Below are 13413 nucleotides of genomic sequence, written 5' to 3'. Positions count from 1 at the left end.
GCAAAAGCGATGATAATATCTACGACGAAAACGTTGACGTATATTAACGCTTTTGGTGTGACAGCGATGGTAATTAAAGCCGCGCCTTTCATTTTGCGTACAGTAAAAGCGATAGCGCGCGTTTTAGCTGAAAATCGGTCGCGCGAAAGCTCGGCGCTGACAAAAGCGTTTTAAAACAGTATGTTTAATGTGTGTGTGTGTGTGTGTGTGTGTCTCACACTCCTAATGCCAACAAAATTAATAATTTGAGCGCGTAATACGCGAAGAAATTTTATCACCATTATTACGAGAGATAACATAACACGATGAATAATAATTCAGCAACTCATGCAATTGTTTCACATGATGAGAATAATAATTAGCATAATTTTGCAAATCACGTCGGATAATAAAATGCTCGTGAAAGAAAAGCATCGTATAAATAAGCTTATAAAACGTAATCGCATAATTGTTGGTTCAAACAAGTGTATAACAAGTATACATGTATTAAAAATTTCTGCATTTTTTATTACGTAAATATATATTAAAATTAATTACATTATGAAATTCTAATACTTGGAAAAACGTGTGACATTTCCGCGATTATATCTGGAGCGCGATATTAATCGGTGAGGAAGCGGAACGAAAAATAATGGCCGGATAATACGACAAGAAGTCGATGAACTTCGTCAACTGCACGACACAAATGCACTCTAAAGCATAACGGCTGCATAATACGACTGGTACACACGTAATTGATCGGTTAAATGTTGCAACACTTGCAGTATAATTGGGGAAATGTTCCAGCAAATTGTCGACGGCGATCGTGCGATTATTCTATATAACAGTTGCGCATACGATGCGATAGACAATCCATTTGGTGCAGCATTTACCGGCGTAAATAATCTGAAATCAGTTTAGATTGATGCTTGTGGCAATGAAGAAACTTCCAGAGATGGATTCGAAACGTCAAATCATTTTAAATATATGACAAAAATCTCGATTAATTTTAAATATTGTCCGATTGCTTGTAGTACGTTTCTTTTCTGTACGTCTTATTTTTCAAATTAGATGAGAAAACGTTACTAATAAATTATCTAGTTTATAATCAAATATTTAAGTTTTCTTTTTTTTTTAATTATAATACATAAGCAAATGAATCATATAAGGAAGAAACCTATGCTTAATGAGCTTCCGTGAAGTGTAGAGATTACTGTATCCGCTTTGATCGTGTCGCTCTAATTATCTATTCCAAAAGGCCAGTGTAATTAAGACTGAAGTTTTAGACTTTCGCTGAGGAAAGAAGACAAATTACTTCCAGAGCACATTTCTTCCGAATGCCATCTTTCGAAGATGCTCTGCAGGCTTTGCAAGTGAACAATGATTCATTTTAAACGTTCCAATCATACATATTGCAAATTGTAATAACTGATCGCACATTTTAAGACCTTAAAACAAACAGCTTGAGCTATAATGCTTGTGCGTATACAGATTCTCTTTCAAGCTCCGACGCACATGATAATCATTTATGTCGCGGCAGCTCGAAAGTAAACTGCAGAATTTAATTGTACCCGCTTGCTACAATGTTCACAACTGTAACGAACGCTGACTTACTTAGGTACGTTAAATTATTTCGCAAATTAATCGCACATAATGACTCCCAGGAAGAGAGATTCTAATTCGCGTCGCTAACTGTCACGGAGGCACACGCCGTCTGTCGATTCTCAAACCTTCTCGCTCGTTTAAGAGGCGAAAGTGAGACTCTCGCGATTCTTCCCCTGCGGGTCTTGCCCGCTTTTCATTTTCTTTTCCCTTTTTTTCTTCACATCGTCTCTCCTCGCTGTTTATACGTGTAAAAATTTTAATATCTCGCCCGTATGAAAAATACCTTCTTTCGTCGCTCCTTTCTCTTCGCCGTCAGGGGGATCCTAACGATCCGTAAGTATCTGCATAATTAACGTTATAGAGAAATATAAATTGCTCGGACAACGCAATTTATCGGAAACGGTCGTTAACCCTTTTTCCACGAACCTCGCCGCGCACTCGCGGTTATAAGTATAAACGGGTTTCGAAAATTACTTTTCCGCAGAGGGGGGAGGAGTTTTATTTGTTATACGTTATGTTCTTCCTTTCCGCATGTCAATGGGGGATTACCCAATACGCTCGTGACTGGAAACCCCTGATTTCCAAGTACCTGACGCCGATTACGGCGCGCAACAAATTGGAGGCTTCTTCTCTATCGTTTAAATGAGATTTTATATAAGGTAATTTTCGATAGAGACTCTCGCAGAGGACGGCCGAACGCAGCCGGGCAAAACCGCGCGCGCGAACGTATCAAGTTCCGCCTCTAAAAGCGCATAACTCTCGGAACGTGGTTTTGTTCGTGGTTTCGCGATAGCGCTCGCTCACGCTGCGGGTTTTGTGTTGTGTGAAACAAAAGCGGTTGTAATACGGTTTTGTTTAAAATTATACTCTGGATATCGTATTACGAAATTGGAACCGACGCGACGGCAAAACACGCTGTTCCGCGAATCTGAGAAAATATCGAACCCTACAGAACTCACTTATATACAGGGATACTGGATTAAAAATTTGTAAAAAAAAAGTTTCCAGACATTTACACGTATATATCTGTTATTTATAATTAAACAAGAATTATGTGCAATTCTAACTTAAATAAACACTAGCAAGAAACGAAACAATAACTTCTCTTAGAAAGCGTACAGAATTTACTTAAATCAAACTCCATGCGTTTATTGATCTATATTTGCGTTCCAGTCAACTTTATTTTCGGCATATTATGTCATCACATTTTATCTTTCATATACATGAGAATTGTCTCGATAAAAATTCCAAGTTTCCTATACAAATAATAATACATGCGTTCTCTATACAAGTTGTCTCACATTTGTTTGTAACACTTTTTTGGCAAATTGAAGTATCGACGCCTTTTCGTAACAATAAATAATTAATCATTAAACAAAACATATTCACGCAGTTTACATTCCACCGATTCGAATATAAAAATAGCAATACGATAGAACACCTCGTCGTTTGATTAATAAGTTACATATGTACGTTAATATTGTTAATAGGAAATTAAAAACGCGGAGAATTTTTAACAATTGCGGAATCTCATGCGTGCATCATCGAATATCTCGTATCTCGATAAATAGAGAGTGTAGCGATGCCAGAATCCCGCGGGCGTACATATCGTGATTGTCAGTAGAAACGGCTAGCAACTAGTCAGACGACGAGGAAGAAAGAGAAAAAGCGAAAGAGAGAATTGAATGTCATGCCGCGGTAGAGCGATTCCGGTCGCACTTCAGATGATTTTTCGTTAAATTGAACATTCGCGATTTTCAATTTAAGAACTTATATACGTGACGATTCTGCCGTGCACACGTTTCCCTGAGAGACGAATAACGAATGCAGAAAACAGGATTTTGGATTTTCAGTCGCTGGTCGTGTTATATATTTTCGTAAGAAATTCGCGCAGAGGTACATACAAGATTAATTAAAATTATGCGTTACAGTAATTAACTGTACGCTTGTACAATACGAATATATATATATATAGATTTATGTATACACGTAACGTTAAGAATAAATTGCGTTCATGGGTTGATCGGTGAATGGAGAGAGTTTTAACATGGCAAGTGAATGCATCGGCGAATGAGATGTACAGGGCGGTACGTCGCGTGGCATGCGGCGATTAATTCGACGTTGATCGAGCCGGGAAGTGGTTCATCCGTTTTTACAAATCTTCCAGGTGTTTTCCTCCTTTTTCTTCACGCTTCTCGCCTCTGCGCCCCGTTGGTACCTCGCGAACGCAAGACGTTTTGAATTTGACGCAAATTAACGGCGCGGTTGTTTCATAAGATTTATACGATCGTCATTTTCGTTATTTTTTTCTTTTTTTTTTTTAATCTTTTATCTTGTTTTCGTATCCTTTTGTCTGTGTCCACGGGCCGATCGATGCACAGGCTTCGAGTTATCTCGGAATATCTTTACGAATATAACAATTAGCGAAGGATGACGATATGATGGATCTGATGGTGACGACACGGGTCGGGAAATTGGCCGGCAAAGCCGCACGCCGCGCGATCGTGGTCCCGGAGGAACGGAACGGTCCGGCAAACGGATTTGGCTTCAGTCCGATCTTCGATCGGCACAGATCGACTGCGGGATCGATCGTAGCCCACGTTTCTATTTCGGCATCAGGGTTCGGCCGGTCGACGATCGCTTCGACGATCGGGTAAATCCGCGAACCGCGATCGAATCGCAGCGGACGTCCACCGGGCATATCTCTTCCTCTTCCTCCTTGCGTTTTCTCCTCCTGCTCCTCCTGCTCCTCTTGCTTCTCCTCCTCCCTCCCCGCTTCGTGATCTCTGGCTGAGATTCCCTTTGCCGCGGATGAACAACCGGACTCCTCCCCCTCCCCCCACGGTTTTGTATGCACGCTTCCTTCTTCTTCTGTTGCCCTTCCACCGCGCTCTGGCCCCGATTACATGATTATACACTTGCCTTTCTCGGCCCAGGGATTGTTCTTCTTGTCGGGCGCGTGTATCAGCGGATCGTTCTTCTCGTTCTCTTCCACGTACTCCCGCATCCTGCCGAGAAGAAGAATAAGAGGGTCAAGCCGGTACGTCAGTCTCGCGTAATGCTGAAATTGCAACCTAGCAACATGCGTTACTACTCCGGCTTGCCGTGCAGCTTACCTAAGACTATGGCGCAATAAACGTGCGATTGTGATTCGTTCTAGTGGAATTAATTCCTCATTGCGCGACCCTTTATCTCTTCGTAAAGTCGCGTTTCTTACTTATTTAGAACATGCGCGAGAAAGGACGATCAGGTAAATTTATTTTAAGTATAAAATATTCGTTCAGAAACTTCAGAATATTAACGTAGATCTTTTTATTCGTGATTAATCGCAAATTGTAACAATCTTTGGCTTCTCCAATAAAAGTATTTTTTTTTTATTTGAAGACAAGACGATCTGCCAAATTATTAATATTATACGCGTGCATTTCTCTTGATAACGAATATTTTATTCTCGGGATACATTGTTGAATTCGTATGTGTCAAATAATACTCAATTTCAGTCATTTTTAATCAATCCTATTATCATCATTGCTCCTACTCAATATGTTGTTAATTTAACTAATGAAGTCAAACCTAATGAAGCTAAAATAATAAATTTCAACACACACCTGGTGGCCAAAAGTAACAAAAGGTTACATATTTTAATATTTAACAGTGTATCGCGCGTTTCGGTGCATTGCTCGCGCTCAAAACTCGCCGGAGGCGCAGATTTGGCGTTTTTCCAGGATCTCGTGGAGAATGGTCCCGCGCGAGACGCGAGACTCGTGCACGCGTGGATACGCTACCTCCGATTTAGTAGATCGCCGATAAGTTCGCGCCTCCGCATGTAGAGCGGCCGATCCGATCGTTCGCGTTTCGCGAGGAAGTCGGTGAAAGGGACTCTCGGTTCTCTCGGTTCTCGCTCGCGCGCGGCCGATTTTGCGTTCAAGGAGAGTTGCCGCGGCGCAAGCGGCACGACGACAAAACGGCACGAAGCTTTCGAATTTTGTTGCCGCCTAGACGCTCGCCAAGCGCAAAATGTCCGTGGACATTCTTTCCCGCGGGATACAAGAGCGACGCGCCGGTCGGTCGGTTTAACGCCGCACGCGCGCGTTTAACCCTTCACTGCGTGTTTTTTTTTTATTGCGCACATAAACGACGGCTGTAAACTATGGTTCAACATTGTCGTGCAAGCCTTCAGCGTCGGAACATGTGCTTGAGCAAATACGCGATTTATTTTGAGTGACAGCTGCAGCGCGTTTGCGCGCATGAATGACGAGGTCGACGCATTAAGAATCACTTGGTAGCTACATGTCTTCTTTCAACAAATCCCCGTAGAGAAAATTATTTTTTTTTCGTGTTAATTCAAATAAATAATGAAATTAGGATAAATAAATATTATGAGTAAAGAAATTTACGAAATGAAGAGTTAAACTATAATCATCCTAATCCTAGTTGCGCGAAATGTTTTTTTTTAATTTCCACAATACGAGCGATAAAACACGTGGCTTTTTATAACGAGCGAAAGAATATTTCTCTCATATCGTATATTCTTGAGTTCTTACGTCACGATTGCACGTAAATTTTATTTGGCTAGCAATAATCGCATTTCGTGCTTGATCGCGGTATTGATTTATCAGAGAGTTCGTGCGGGGATCGCGCGGACTTTCACTTATCAGCGTCCGTCGCGCAATTTTTAAGTGCGGGTGAACGACCTTCCCCCGACACCCGTGTCGTAATGTTACCGATTCGCGATTTCTGCGACGAACTATTATTTAGCGACCGTCGTTTATATAATGAGCCGGCAATCGCATCGAAATCGGAGCGATTCCGAATCCCCGCGAGTCGCGATGCCAAATGGAGAGAGCCTTGTCGAGCGAATCGGCCGGTAGAAATGAAATGAATGGCGATTCTGTTCACTTCACGCTCGAGTTCGCGGTTTGTCTCACTTTCGTGTCTATCTTTACGGCCTGGCGGACGAGAATGGAAGCCGCAATTTAACGCACGATGATCGAGTGAAACTATCTGATTGACAAAAATGCTGGCGACAAGTATTAGTATTCCAGTATTTCCAGTTTCGCTAAACATTCGCGCGCCGCCGACATTATATTTGTGTCACAAAATTTTTAAGGAGAGGCACGTTAACTCCAGATTTCTTGAACCTAATTAGTAAAAAAGAGAAAAAAGGTTCAAATTTTTATTTTATATATGAGATAAAGAAATAAAATTTACAGTGTACCGCTTTCCCCTTTTTTCTACCTTGTAAAGAATAATTTCGATTATAATTCATGTTATAAATTATAAATTCTAAATCATATTTGATTGTTTATTAATAATCGTAAACGCTGTTGATCGCGAATAGTAGGACTTCCACGAAAAGAAGAGCGTCGGAAGAGAACGACCCACATTGCGTGCCAATGAATGCAACAGGCGTCGGGTTCAGCCGAGTTTAAAGGAGGTCATCCTAAATTCAGGAACCGAGACGCGCGTCACGCCGCCGGGCCGCGGCCGCCGCTACCATCGTGCCGGTTAGCATATATCGATATTTCACGCGCGATAATTTCGATCTGTGTCTCTCTGTAGCTGTGTCTACGACCAGCTCTCTCAATTAAACCGGAATTAGATCGTTAGCGAGAAACCGGCCGTGGCGCATGGGCGCATCGCTAATGGACGCGATACGATCGAGCGGGCACATGCGGGAAGTATAAGTAGGCGCCCCGATCTTCTTGTTCCGGCGCGTGATCCCGCTTGCGGAACGACGCGGAACCGCGCGCGCTCGCGCGCGTTTAGGCCAAACGACGACCGGACGGTTGTTTTCTTCGGTTTTCGAGGCGAGTTAAGTATCGCGCGCGAAAGCAAAAAATTTCCGCGGTCTCGCGCGACTTCTCGAGCGGTGAAAGGCGGCGGAGCACCCGCCTTCCTCTCCCTCTCCTCCCTTCGCTCCGCGCGTCACCCCCGTTTTTTTCCTTCTCCTCTCTTTCCTCTTTCTGTTTATCCCCTAATCTCGCGCCCCGATAATACGACGATATACGTTTCCACACACCCGCTTCCTGGATCCTTCCGCTATCTTTCGTCTCGCGCGAGATATTGATGCAATCTTGCGAAACGCCGCAGTGCAGGTGACCGGGGATGCTTTCGCTCGTATTCAACAGGTTCGATATTTTTAAGTGTCGGTCCTACCGGTGAAAATCAATTAAGAGAAAGGATATCTGAAATAGTATATTAATAAAAGCAACCAGAAATAAAAGTTTCTTTTGAAACAAGAGCGTATAGCACGTTCATAATATATGTCTCGTTTTAAAAACGAATTATTGTAATTGAATATTACAATAACATATATAATTAAAAATATAATCAAATTGTCCACCGAGCTTATAAAAGAGAAGTATTTAACTCGAGTACTGTTGCGTTTTATGTAATTTATAATACAATATTTTCTCCGTATAGGCTCGTTACTGTACAAAAGGTCGTTAACGCCGTCATTAAATCAGTCGGAACGTGAGTTAAATTCGCAGAGCCGATCGCGTTTTGCGAGCTTATAGTCTCGCAATAACTCGGCCGCGCTCGATCATTAGCGAGAGCGCGCGACACGGCGAGGGATATAATTAGCTGGAGCCGAATGGACCGCGGCGAGGGATAATCCTCGCGCGATCTCTTTCCGCACGATCCCTTTCGTTTGCGCGTGACGAAACCGTAAGAAGTTGAGGGACGATCGACCGCGATCGGGGACCAGCTGGCGCGGCGCGCGGCGGTTCCAATTAGATCACCGCCGATCATCGCCGGTCATTGAGTCATCATAATCGCCGACCGGCGCGGCGTCAGGTTCGGCGCTCCTATTTGCGCGTATCACAAATGCGCGCGCGTTCCCCTGAAAGTGATCGTGTGCCGCGCGAAAACGCGATTAACGCGAGAATACACGCACCGCCGAGTTCCAAGGAGATCCTGTCCCTCTCCACGTAACACGGGGACGCCGAGCATACAATTCACAGCCTTGACTGTGCCGCGGCGGCGGCTGCACTTATGGGCGCGCGCGAGATGACTTATCTGGGAAAAGGCGCAGCAGCGCTATACGAGGCGAGGAAAACGCGATATCGGGAACACCGGAACACCTACGCCGCGATCAGGAGCATGCACATTTCGTAGCAATTGCGGTTTTAACTCGTGGCAATAAAAATTTAATTCCACATTTCGCGCATAATGGATAACGAATTTTCTAAGTTACACTGATCAATGTTATCTTTGAAATAATGATTGGTGATGCCCTTCCAAAATGTAATACCGATTAAGACTTCAATCAGTAAATTTTAAGACACGTTAAAAAATTATACTCTTGACTTCTAAAACATTTTCCCAATTTTGGCTCTCGTGTTCTCTTTAATATATGTATATCATACAATTATAATAAAATATTTTTTACTTCCATTAGATAGGATCGCGTTTGTCATATATTTTTTCTTTTTTTTTTTGCCATACTTTATCAAGCAACTGAGAAAAGCTGCTTGTGCATTCGTAACTGTGGTTAATATACGTAGTTACAAATTAAAAAAATAAATTTTTATTCAATTTTTAATAACGTTATCCTTCAGCTGAAGCTGAAATGGACACAGTTGAACCTTGAACGACAACAACCTGCGGTGATTACGGTATTACGTAGGTTTATGCGCGAACCAATTCATCTGGAAAGGCATTCTATGATTACGCACCGGCGAAAATTATACATCGTCGGTTATTCAGGAACTAGGAACTACAGCTGTTACCGTTAAACAGCCTTCGCGCAATGTGCCTTGCACATAGAGAATACCTGAAGTGTTAAAAAGCGCTTGTAGAACGAATAGACAACGCCCGTGCTGCAAAAACTAAATGCGCTAGCTCGAGATCCACGAACCTATAATGGTACTTCTTGTTTATTGAGTGTACTTAAATTATATAAAAATACTTAACGATTACTCAGAGACCAGAATAGACAAAAAAAAAATGTGTTAACAATTGAAGAAAAGATGTGCCTTATGCGTATGTTACAGTGATCTACAAGTCGAATATTACGAATACATATAACGAATACATACATATACATATCCTATTGGCTAACATTAATAACAATACAAAATTATAATAAATGAAGAATAAAGATAAGTACTTATTTTCTATATCAGTCACTTGTCCAGTAGCAAATGAGTGCAAGATGAGCTATTACATTTCGTTCGAATGAGGCAAAGATTAAAAAAAAAAAAAAACAGAACTATAGTTTTCCTGATTAGTATCAAATTCTAATATTAAATAAAAGAAAATATTAAATAAATATCCCAGAAATCGCATTTAAGCACAGATCATGCAACTTTCAATGAAAAATGGCGGCTGTTCGATATCAATGCGTCAACAGTAATGATGACATTGAACATTAATGTAAAAAGGTAACGTTAAGTTCAATTTATGTGTAAACGAACACACATACAAGCAATTAGATTTCAAATAAATTTCGAGAAGAATTTAGAAAATTAATTTAAGATTCAGATGCACCGGTATCTGATGACAATAAGAGGGAAATCACAACAAAGAGTAATAAATTCCAATTCAATTTTCAATCTCGGGAGAAAACTCCGCTTCAGAAATTCGCCGATGAATCCACAATCGGCAGAAATTGGCAGGATTTCTGGGATACACCTGCGTGCGAGGGCGACGGGTCTTCTCGGGTATCCATAGACGTGTGCAAATGATACGCAAGCAGGGCGGAAGAACGAATAGACAACTAGCAGTGCAAGCTAGACGACGACGGCGACGACGACGATGAAGATGACGATTCGACCGGCGCCGACGATGCACTTACGCCGCGATGCTCTTCGACAGGGGCCACCGTTCCATGGACGCCTGGTACTTCATGTTCTCGATCTGCTTCTTCAGTGCGTCCTTGTCCATGGTGGCGAGTACACTGGGATCCATGGTTACAGCCGCACCCCCCTTGTCGCAAAATCGGGAACGGGATGGCGCGTGCGCCTACACCAGGAAAATCAATAAGGACGGCTTGAGAGTGTATAGCTATCGGGCGCTGTGCCCGTATAAACGCGAACGACGGCCTCGTCGGGGACGACGAGAGGGAAACTCGACCCCTCGCCCCCGCGCCCCCTCCCCGCGACGGGAGAGATCAACCGAGATCTCATCACCGTAATCTGCCCCGATCGCCGGCGTTTGGATTCATTCGCGAAACACGACGAATGCAAACCGATATGTAAACGTCAGATGGGGTCGCGATGATTGAAGCTTTGTGAACAGTATTGCCCTTTGTATATACACGGTTTTCCAGTAGTTGGGAGAAGCAGGGAATACGAGTGCCCTTTGACCTTTAAGTTGCGACGAGTCTCTCCTATCCTCCCGACTGCGGTGTTCTCAATAACGGAGACAAGATGTTTAAAGTGGTTCTAGTTAAAATTCACTTTATGTCTTCCGTTAATTTTAACTAGTACAATTATAATCTAGAGAAAACAAGTCTTTCCCATTTTTTGTTTATATTATATTATTTTTCAATATGTTTAAATGTTTATGTTCTATCAATTATATTGCTTCTAAAGAATCGACATTCTTAAGTATATTTTGTAAGAAGATAATAGGTCTCCTTTCATCATTTCTTAGTATGTTTTACGCATGTTCCACAGCATTCAACATCCTTAAAGATAATCGTTAGGTATAAAAATAGAGCTTATGACCTATAATCGCTTTCATTAATCGTGAAAATACGCCTGCATTATCACACGACGTTGTTAATTCGATCTTAATAGCACATCTCAGGATGACTATTTAATTATAACCTTTGATCGCGTATCGTTACAACGTCCGATTATGATCTCGCGTTCGCACGATTTATGAGGATTCGCTGATTCAGACGGTAATTTCGCAGAAGAAGGCAACTGCCGCGGTGCAGTCGAGATCGTCCATCCCGCCGTCCTTTAGGAGGACTCCGCAATGCTGCTTCCCGTTATGGTTGTCGGGTTCGTTGGCAATTTTCAAAGTCCATTTTGAGTAGCCCGTGGCTTCCAGAGATTCATCCGTGATCGTGTTCCAATCGCCCTCCTCGTAGAGATCGTGTACACCGAGCCATGCCCGACCTATCTTGTTCTCCTCCAAAATGTGCATCAGCAGCTTTTCCTCCGAATTGGAGTTAATGACAGCCAAATGACCTACGCCGACAGGCAGACTCGCATTAATCCGATAAATTTACGTGACTTTTGCTGTTATCTAACTCGTTTGTGACTGACAATGAAATTCAGAAATCATCTGTCAGCAGCGACACGAAAGCGCGACCAAGATTTACTCGTTAACTTTTGCACGCATTTCTATAGTCTCATTGGACGCCGTATTCTTTTGATGTATAAAAGACAGTTCAGCAAAGGGCGATTCACGATGAAATGTTATTGCTCGCGGAAAATGGTGGAAACGTGGCGGAGCATTTCGATGAACCGTCATAAAAATAAAATCGTCGTTAGGAACTCACCCCCTTCTTGAATGCAAATTCTACGAGCTTTGTTCCATGGCAACTTGCGGACGTGAAGTTTATGAGCACCCATGCCAGGCGTAATAAGATAGTCGCTTCCTGCTTTTTCTATCAGATTAATACCATTTTGCATTTTCCATTGACGCGGCCCGAAAATGTAAATAATCTGCTGTGCCGGAGACAAATTTCCATTTGCGTTTGGTAATAACTTGCTTGCAGCTGTAGGAAAGTCTTGTAAATTGAGATATTTTTCCCTACATCGATCACGATGAAATATATATATATGATGAAAATATATAAATTAATAAAAAATATTCAATTTAATATTCGAAACATAACATACAGTTATGACACAAAATATTACTCTCCTCCTCTCTCTTTAAAGTTTCAAGTAAATTAAAGTGTATTTGCTAATCCTAAAGTAATATTGCAATTATTTTCTTATTAATTTACCTGTCAATTCATTGATTGCTGTATCAGTTCCAATTGTACTTCCCGTAGTTGCCGTACAATACGTTATCACGTATAAAAGTACTGACATGTATCGCAGCATGATTATTACGCTATTACGTCGAGTACTTATAAATCTTTGAGAACAAATGCCAAATTACGGCGGACACGCGTATTTATATTATACGATAAGAAACTGCTGTCACACACCCACATATGATATAGGGAAGTACGACTGATAACCTTCAGTAATGCCGCACTAATATTATAATATTCAACAAAAATAGATGTATAAAAAGTAAATAAAACAATGCTGATCGTTTCCTTAAAATTTTATAAAATACTTTGAGTTGCGTTTTAATTATTTCTTCTAAATTCTTCTAAATTGTTGTATAAACGTGTCTCCTCCCTATGTATATGTGTGAGATTTAATATATGAGAAGTATATAGTACTATCAATTCGAATTATTTAAATGTGTTTAAATTATCGCAACAGGATATTACTCACTGGGATTCCTAACATTATCAACATTGCATGACCATATTATTGTGACATCGTTAGTTGGAGCAATCATATGTGAAAAATTATGACTAAAATGTCGCATAAATTACTCATAAATTACTAAATAAAATATCATGTAAATAATTATATTTGATTGTATCGGAATACGGTTCAATACGATTGAATACGGTTTTTTTTCAACATCTAGATAATATTCTCTTAATTATTTTTATGCTTTATAACATATTTAATTCGTTAAAATTAAAAATATTTATAAAACAACTCGTAAATGCAGATTTCCAATCGTTTAATGAAAAATTTCAGTTTCGGCCCGTATTGGCCGTTGTTACAATTCCAGTCAAGTAAACGCCTCAATTAAACGGATCTTTCGCAAAATATAATGCAACGCGTGGAT

At 41.2% G+C, this 13413-nt stretch overlaps 3 protein-coding genes across 4 annotated transcripts in view; 1 reads left to right on the top strand and 2 right to left on the bottom strand.

Annotated features, from left to right (window-relative positions):
• Positions 1-13413, top strand: part of Mrps33 (mitochondrial ribosomal protein S33) — a 36398-nt gene that overhangs the window by 20658 nt on the left and 2327 nt on the right. The gene's annotated exons all lie outside the window — the stretch shown is intronic.
• Ggamma30a (guanine nucleotide-binding protein subunit gamma-e) lies at positions 2708-10830 on the bottom strand. The gene is made up of 2 exons (XM_071795745.1): positions 10388-10830; positions 2708-4592 (listed from the first exon to the last, which is right to left on the bottom strand). The coding sequence occupies exons 1-2, from the start codon at positions 10498-10500 to the stop codon at positions 4487-4489; spliced, it is 219 nt and encodes a 72-aa protein (XP_071651846.1). The 5' UTR covers positions 10501-10830; the 3' UTR covers positions 2708-4486.
• Positions 10975-12656, bottom strand: LOC139823308 (hemolymph lipopolysaccharide-binding protein-like). 2 transcript variants are annotated; one of them, XM_071795733.1, is made up of 3 exons: positions 12500-12656; positions 12047-12265; positions 10975-11732 (listed from the first exon to the last, which is right to left on the bottom strand). In XM_071795733.1, exons 1-3 carry the CDS (start codon positions 12597-12599, stop codon positions 11434-11436), a joined length of 618 nt encoding a protein of 205 aa, XP_071651834.1. In that variant the 5' UTR covers positions 12600-12656; the 3' UTR covers positions 10975-11433. The 2 variants fall into 2 exon arrangements, with proteins under 2 accessions (XP_071651834.1, XP_071651833.1); XM_071795732.1 differs by having other exon boundaries at positions 12047-12277; positions 12500-12623.

The sequence above is a fragment of the Temnothorax longispinosus genome, chromosome 12 (genome assembly GCF_030848805.1).
Source record: "Temnothorax longispinosus isolate EJ_2023e chromosome 12, Tlon_JGU_v1, whole genome shotgun sequence".
Lineage (NCBI taxonomy): Eukaryota > Metazoa > Arthropoda > Insecta > Hymenoptera > Formicidae > Temnothorax > Temnothorax longispinosus.
This window is presented reverse-complemented; position numbering and strand designations above follow the sequence as displayed.

What these genes read in the sequence shown, in the direction of transcription:
- Ggamma30a (XM_071795745.1), bottom strand. Translation starts at nt 10,500, where the DNA reads ATGGATCCCAGTGTACTCGCCACCATGGACAAGGACGCACTGAAGAAG. An exon ending in CTGTCGAAGAGCATCGCGGC is followed by an intron (nt 4,593 to 10,387) that starts GTAAGTGCATCG and finishes TCTTCTCGGCAG; the next exon opens with GATGCGGGAGTACGTGGAAG.
- LOC139823308 (XM_071795732.1), bottom strand. Translation starts at nt 12,599, where the DNA reads ATGCTGCGATACATGTCAGTACTTTTATACGTGATAACGTATTGTACG. An exon ending in AGCAATCAATGAATTGACAG is followed by an intron (nt 12,278 to 12,499) that starts GTAAATTAATAA and finishes TCAATTTACAAG; the next exon opens with ACTTTCCTACAGCTGCAAGC. An exon ending in AATTTGCATTCAAGAAGGGG is followed by an intron (nt 11,733 to 12,046) that starts GTGAGTTCCTAA and finishes CTGTCGGCGTAG; the next exon opens with GTCATTTGGCTGTCATTAAC.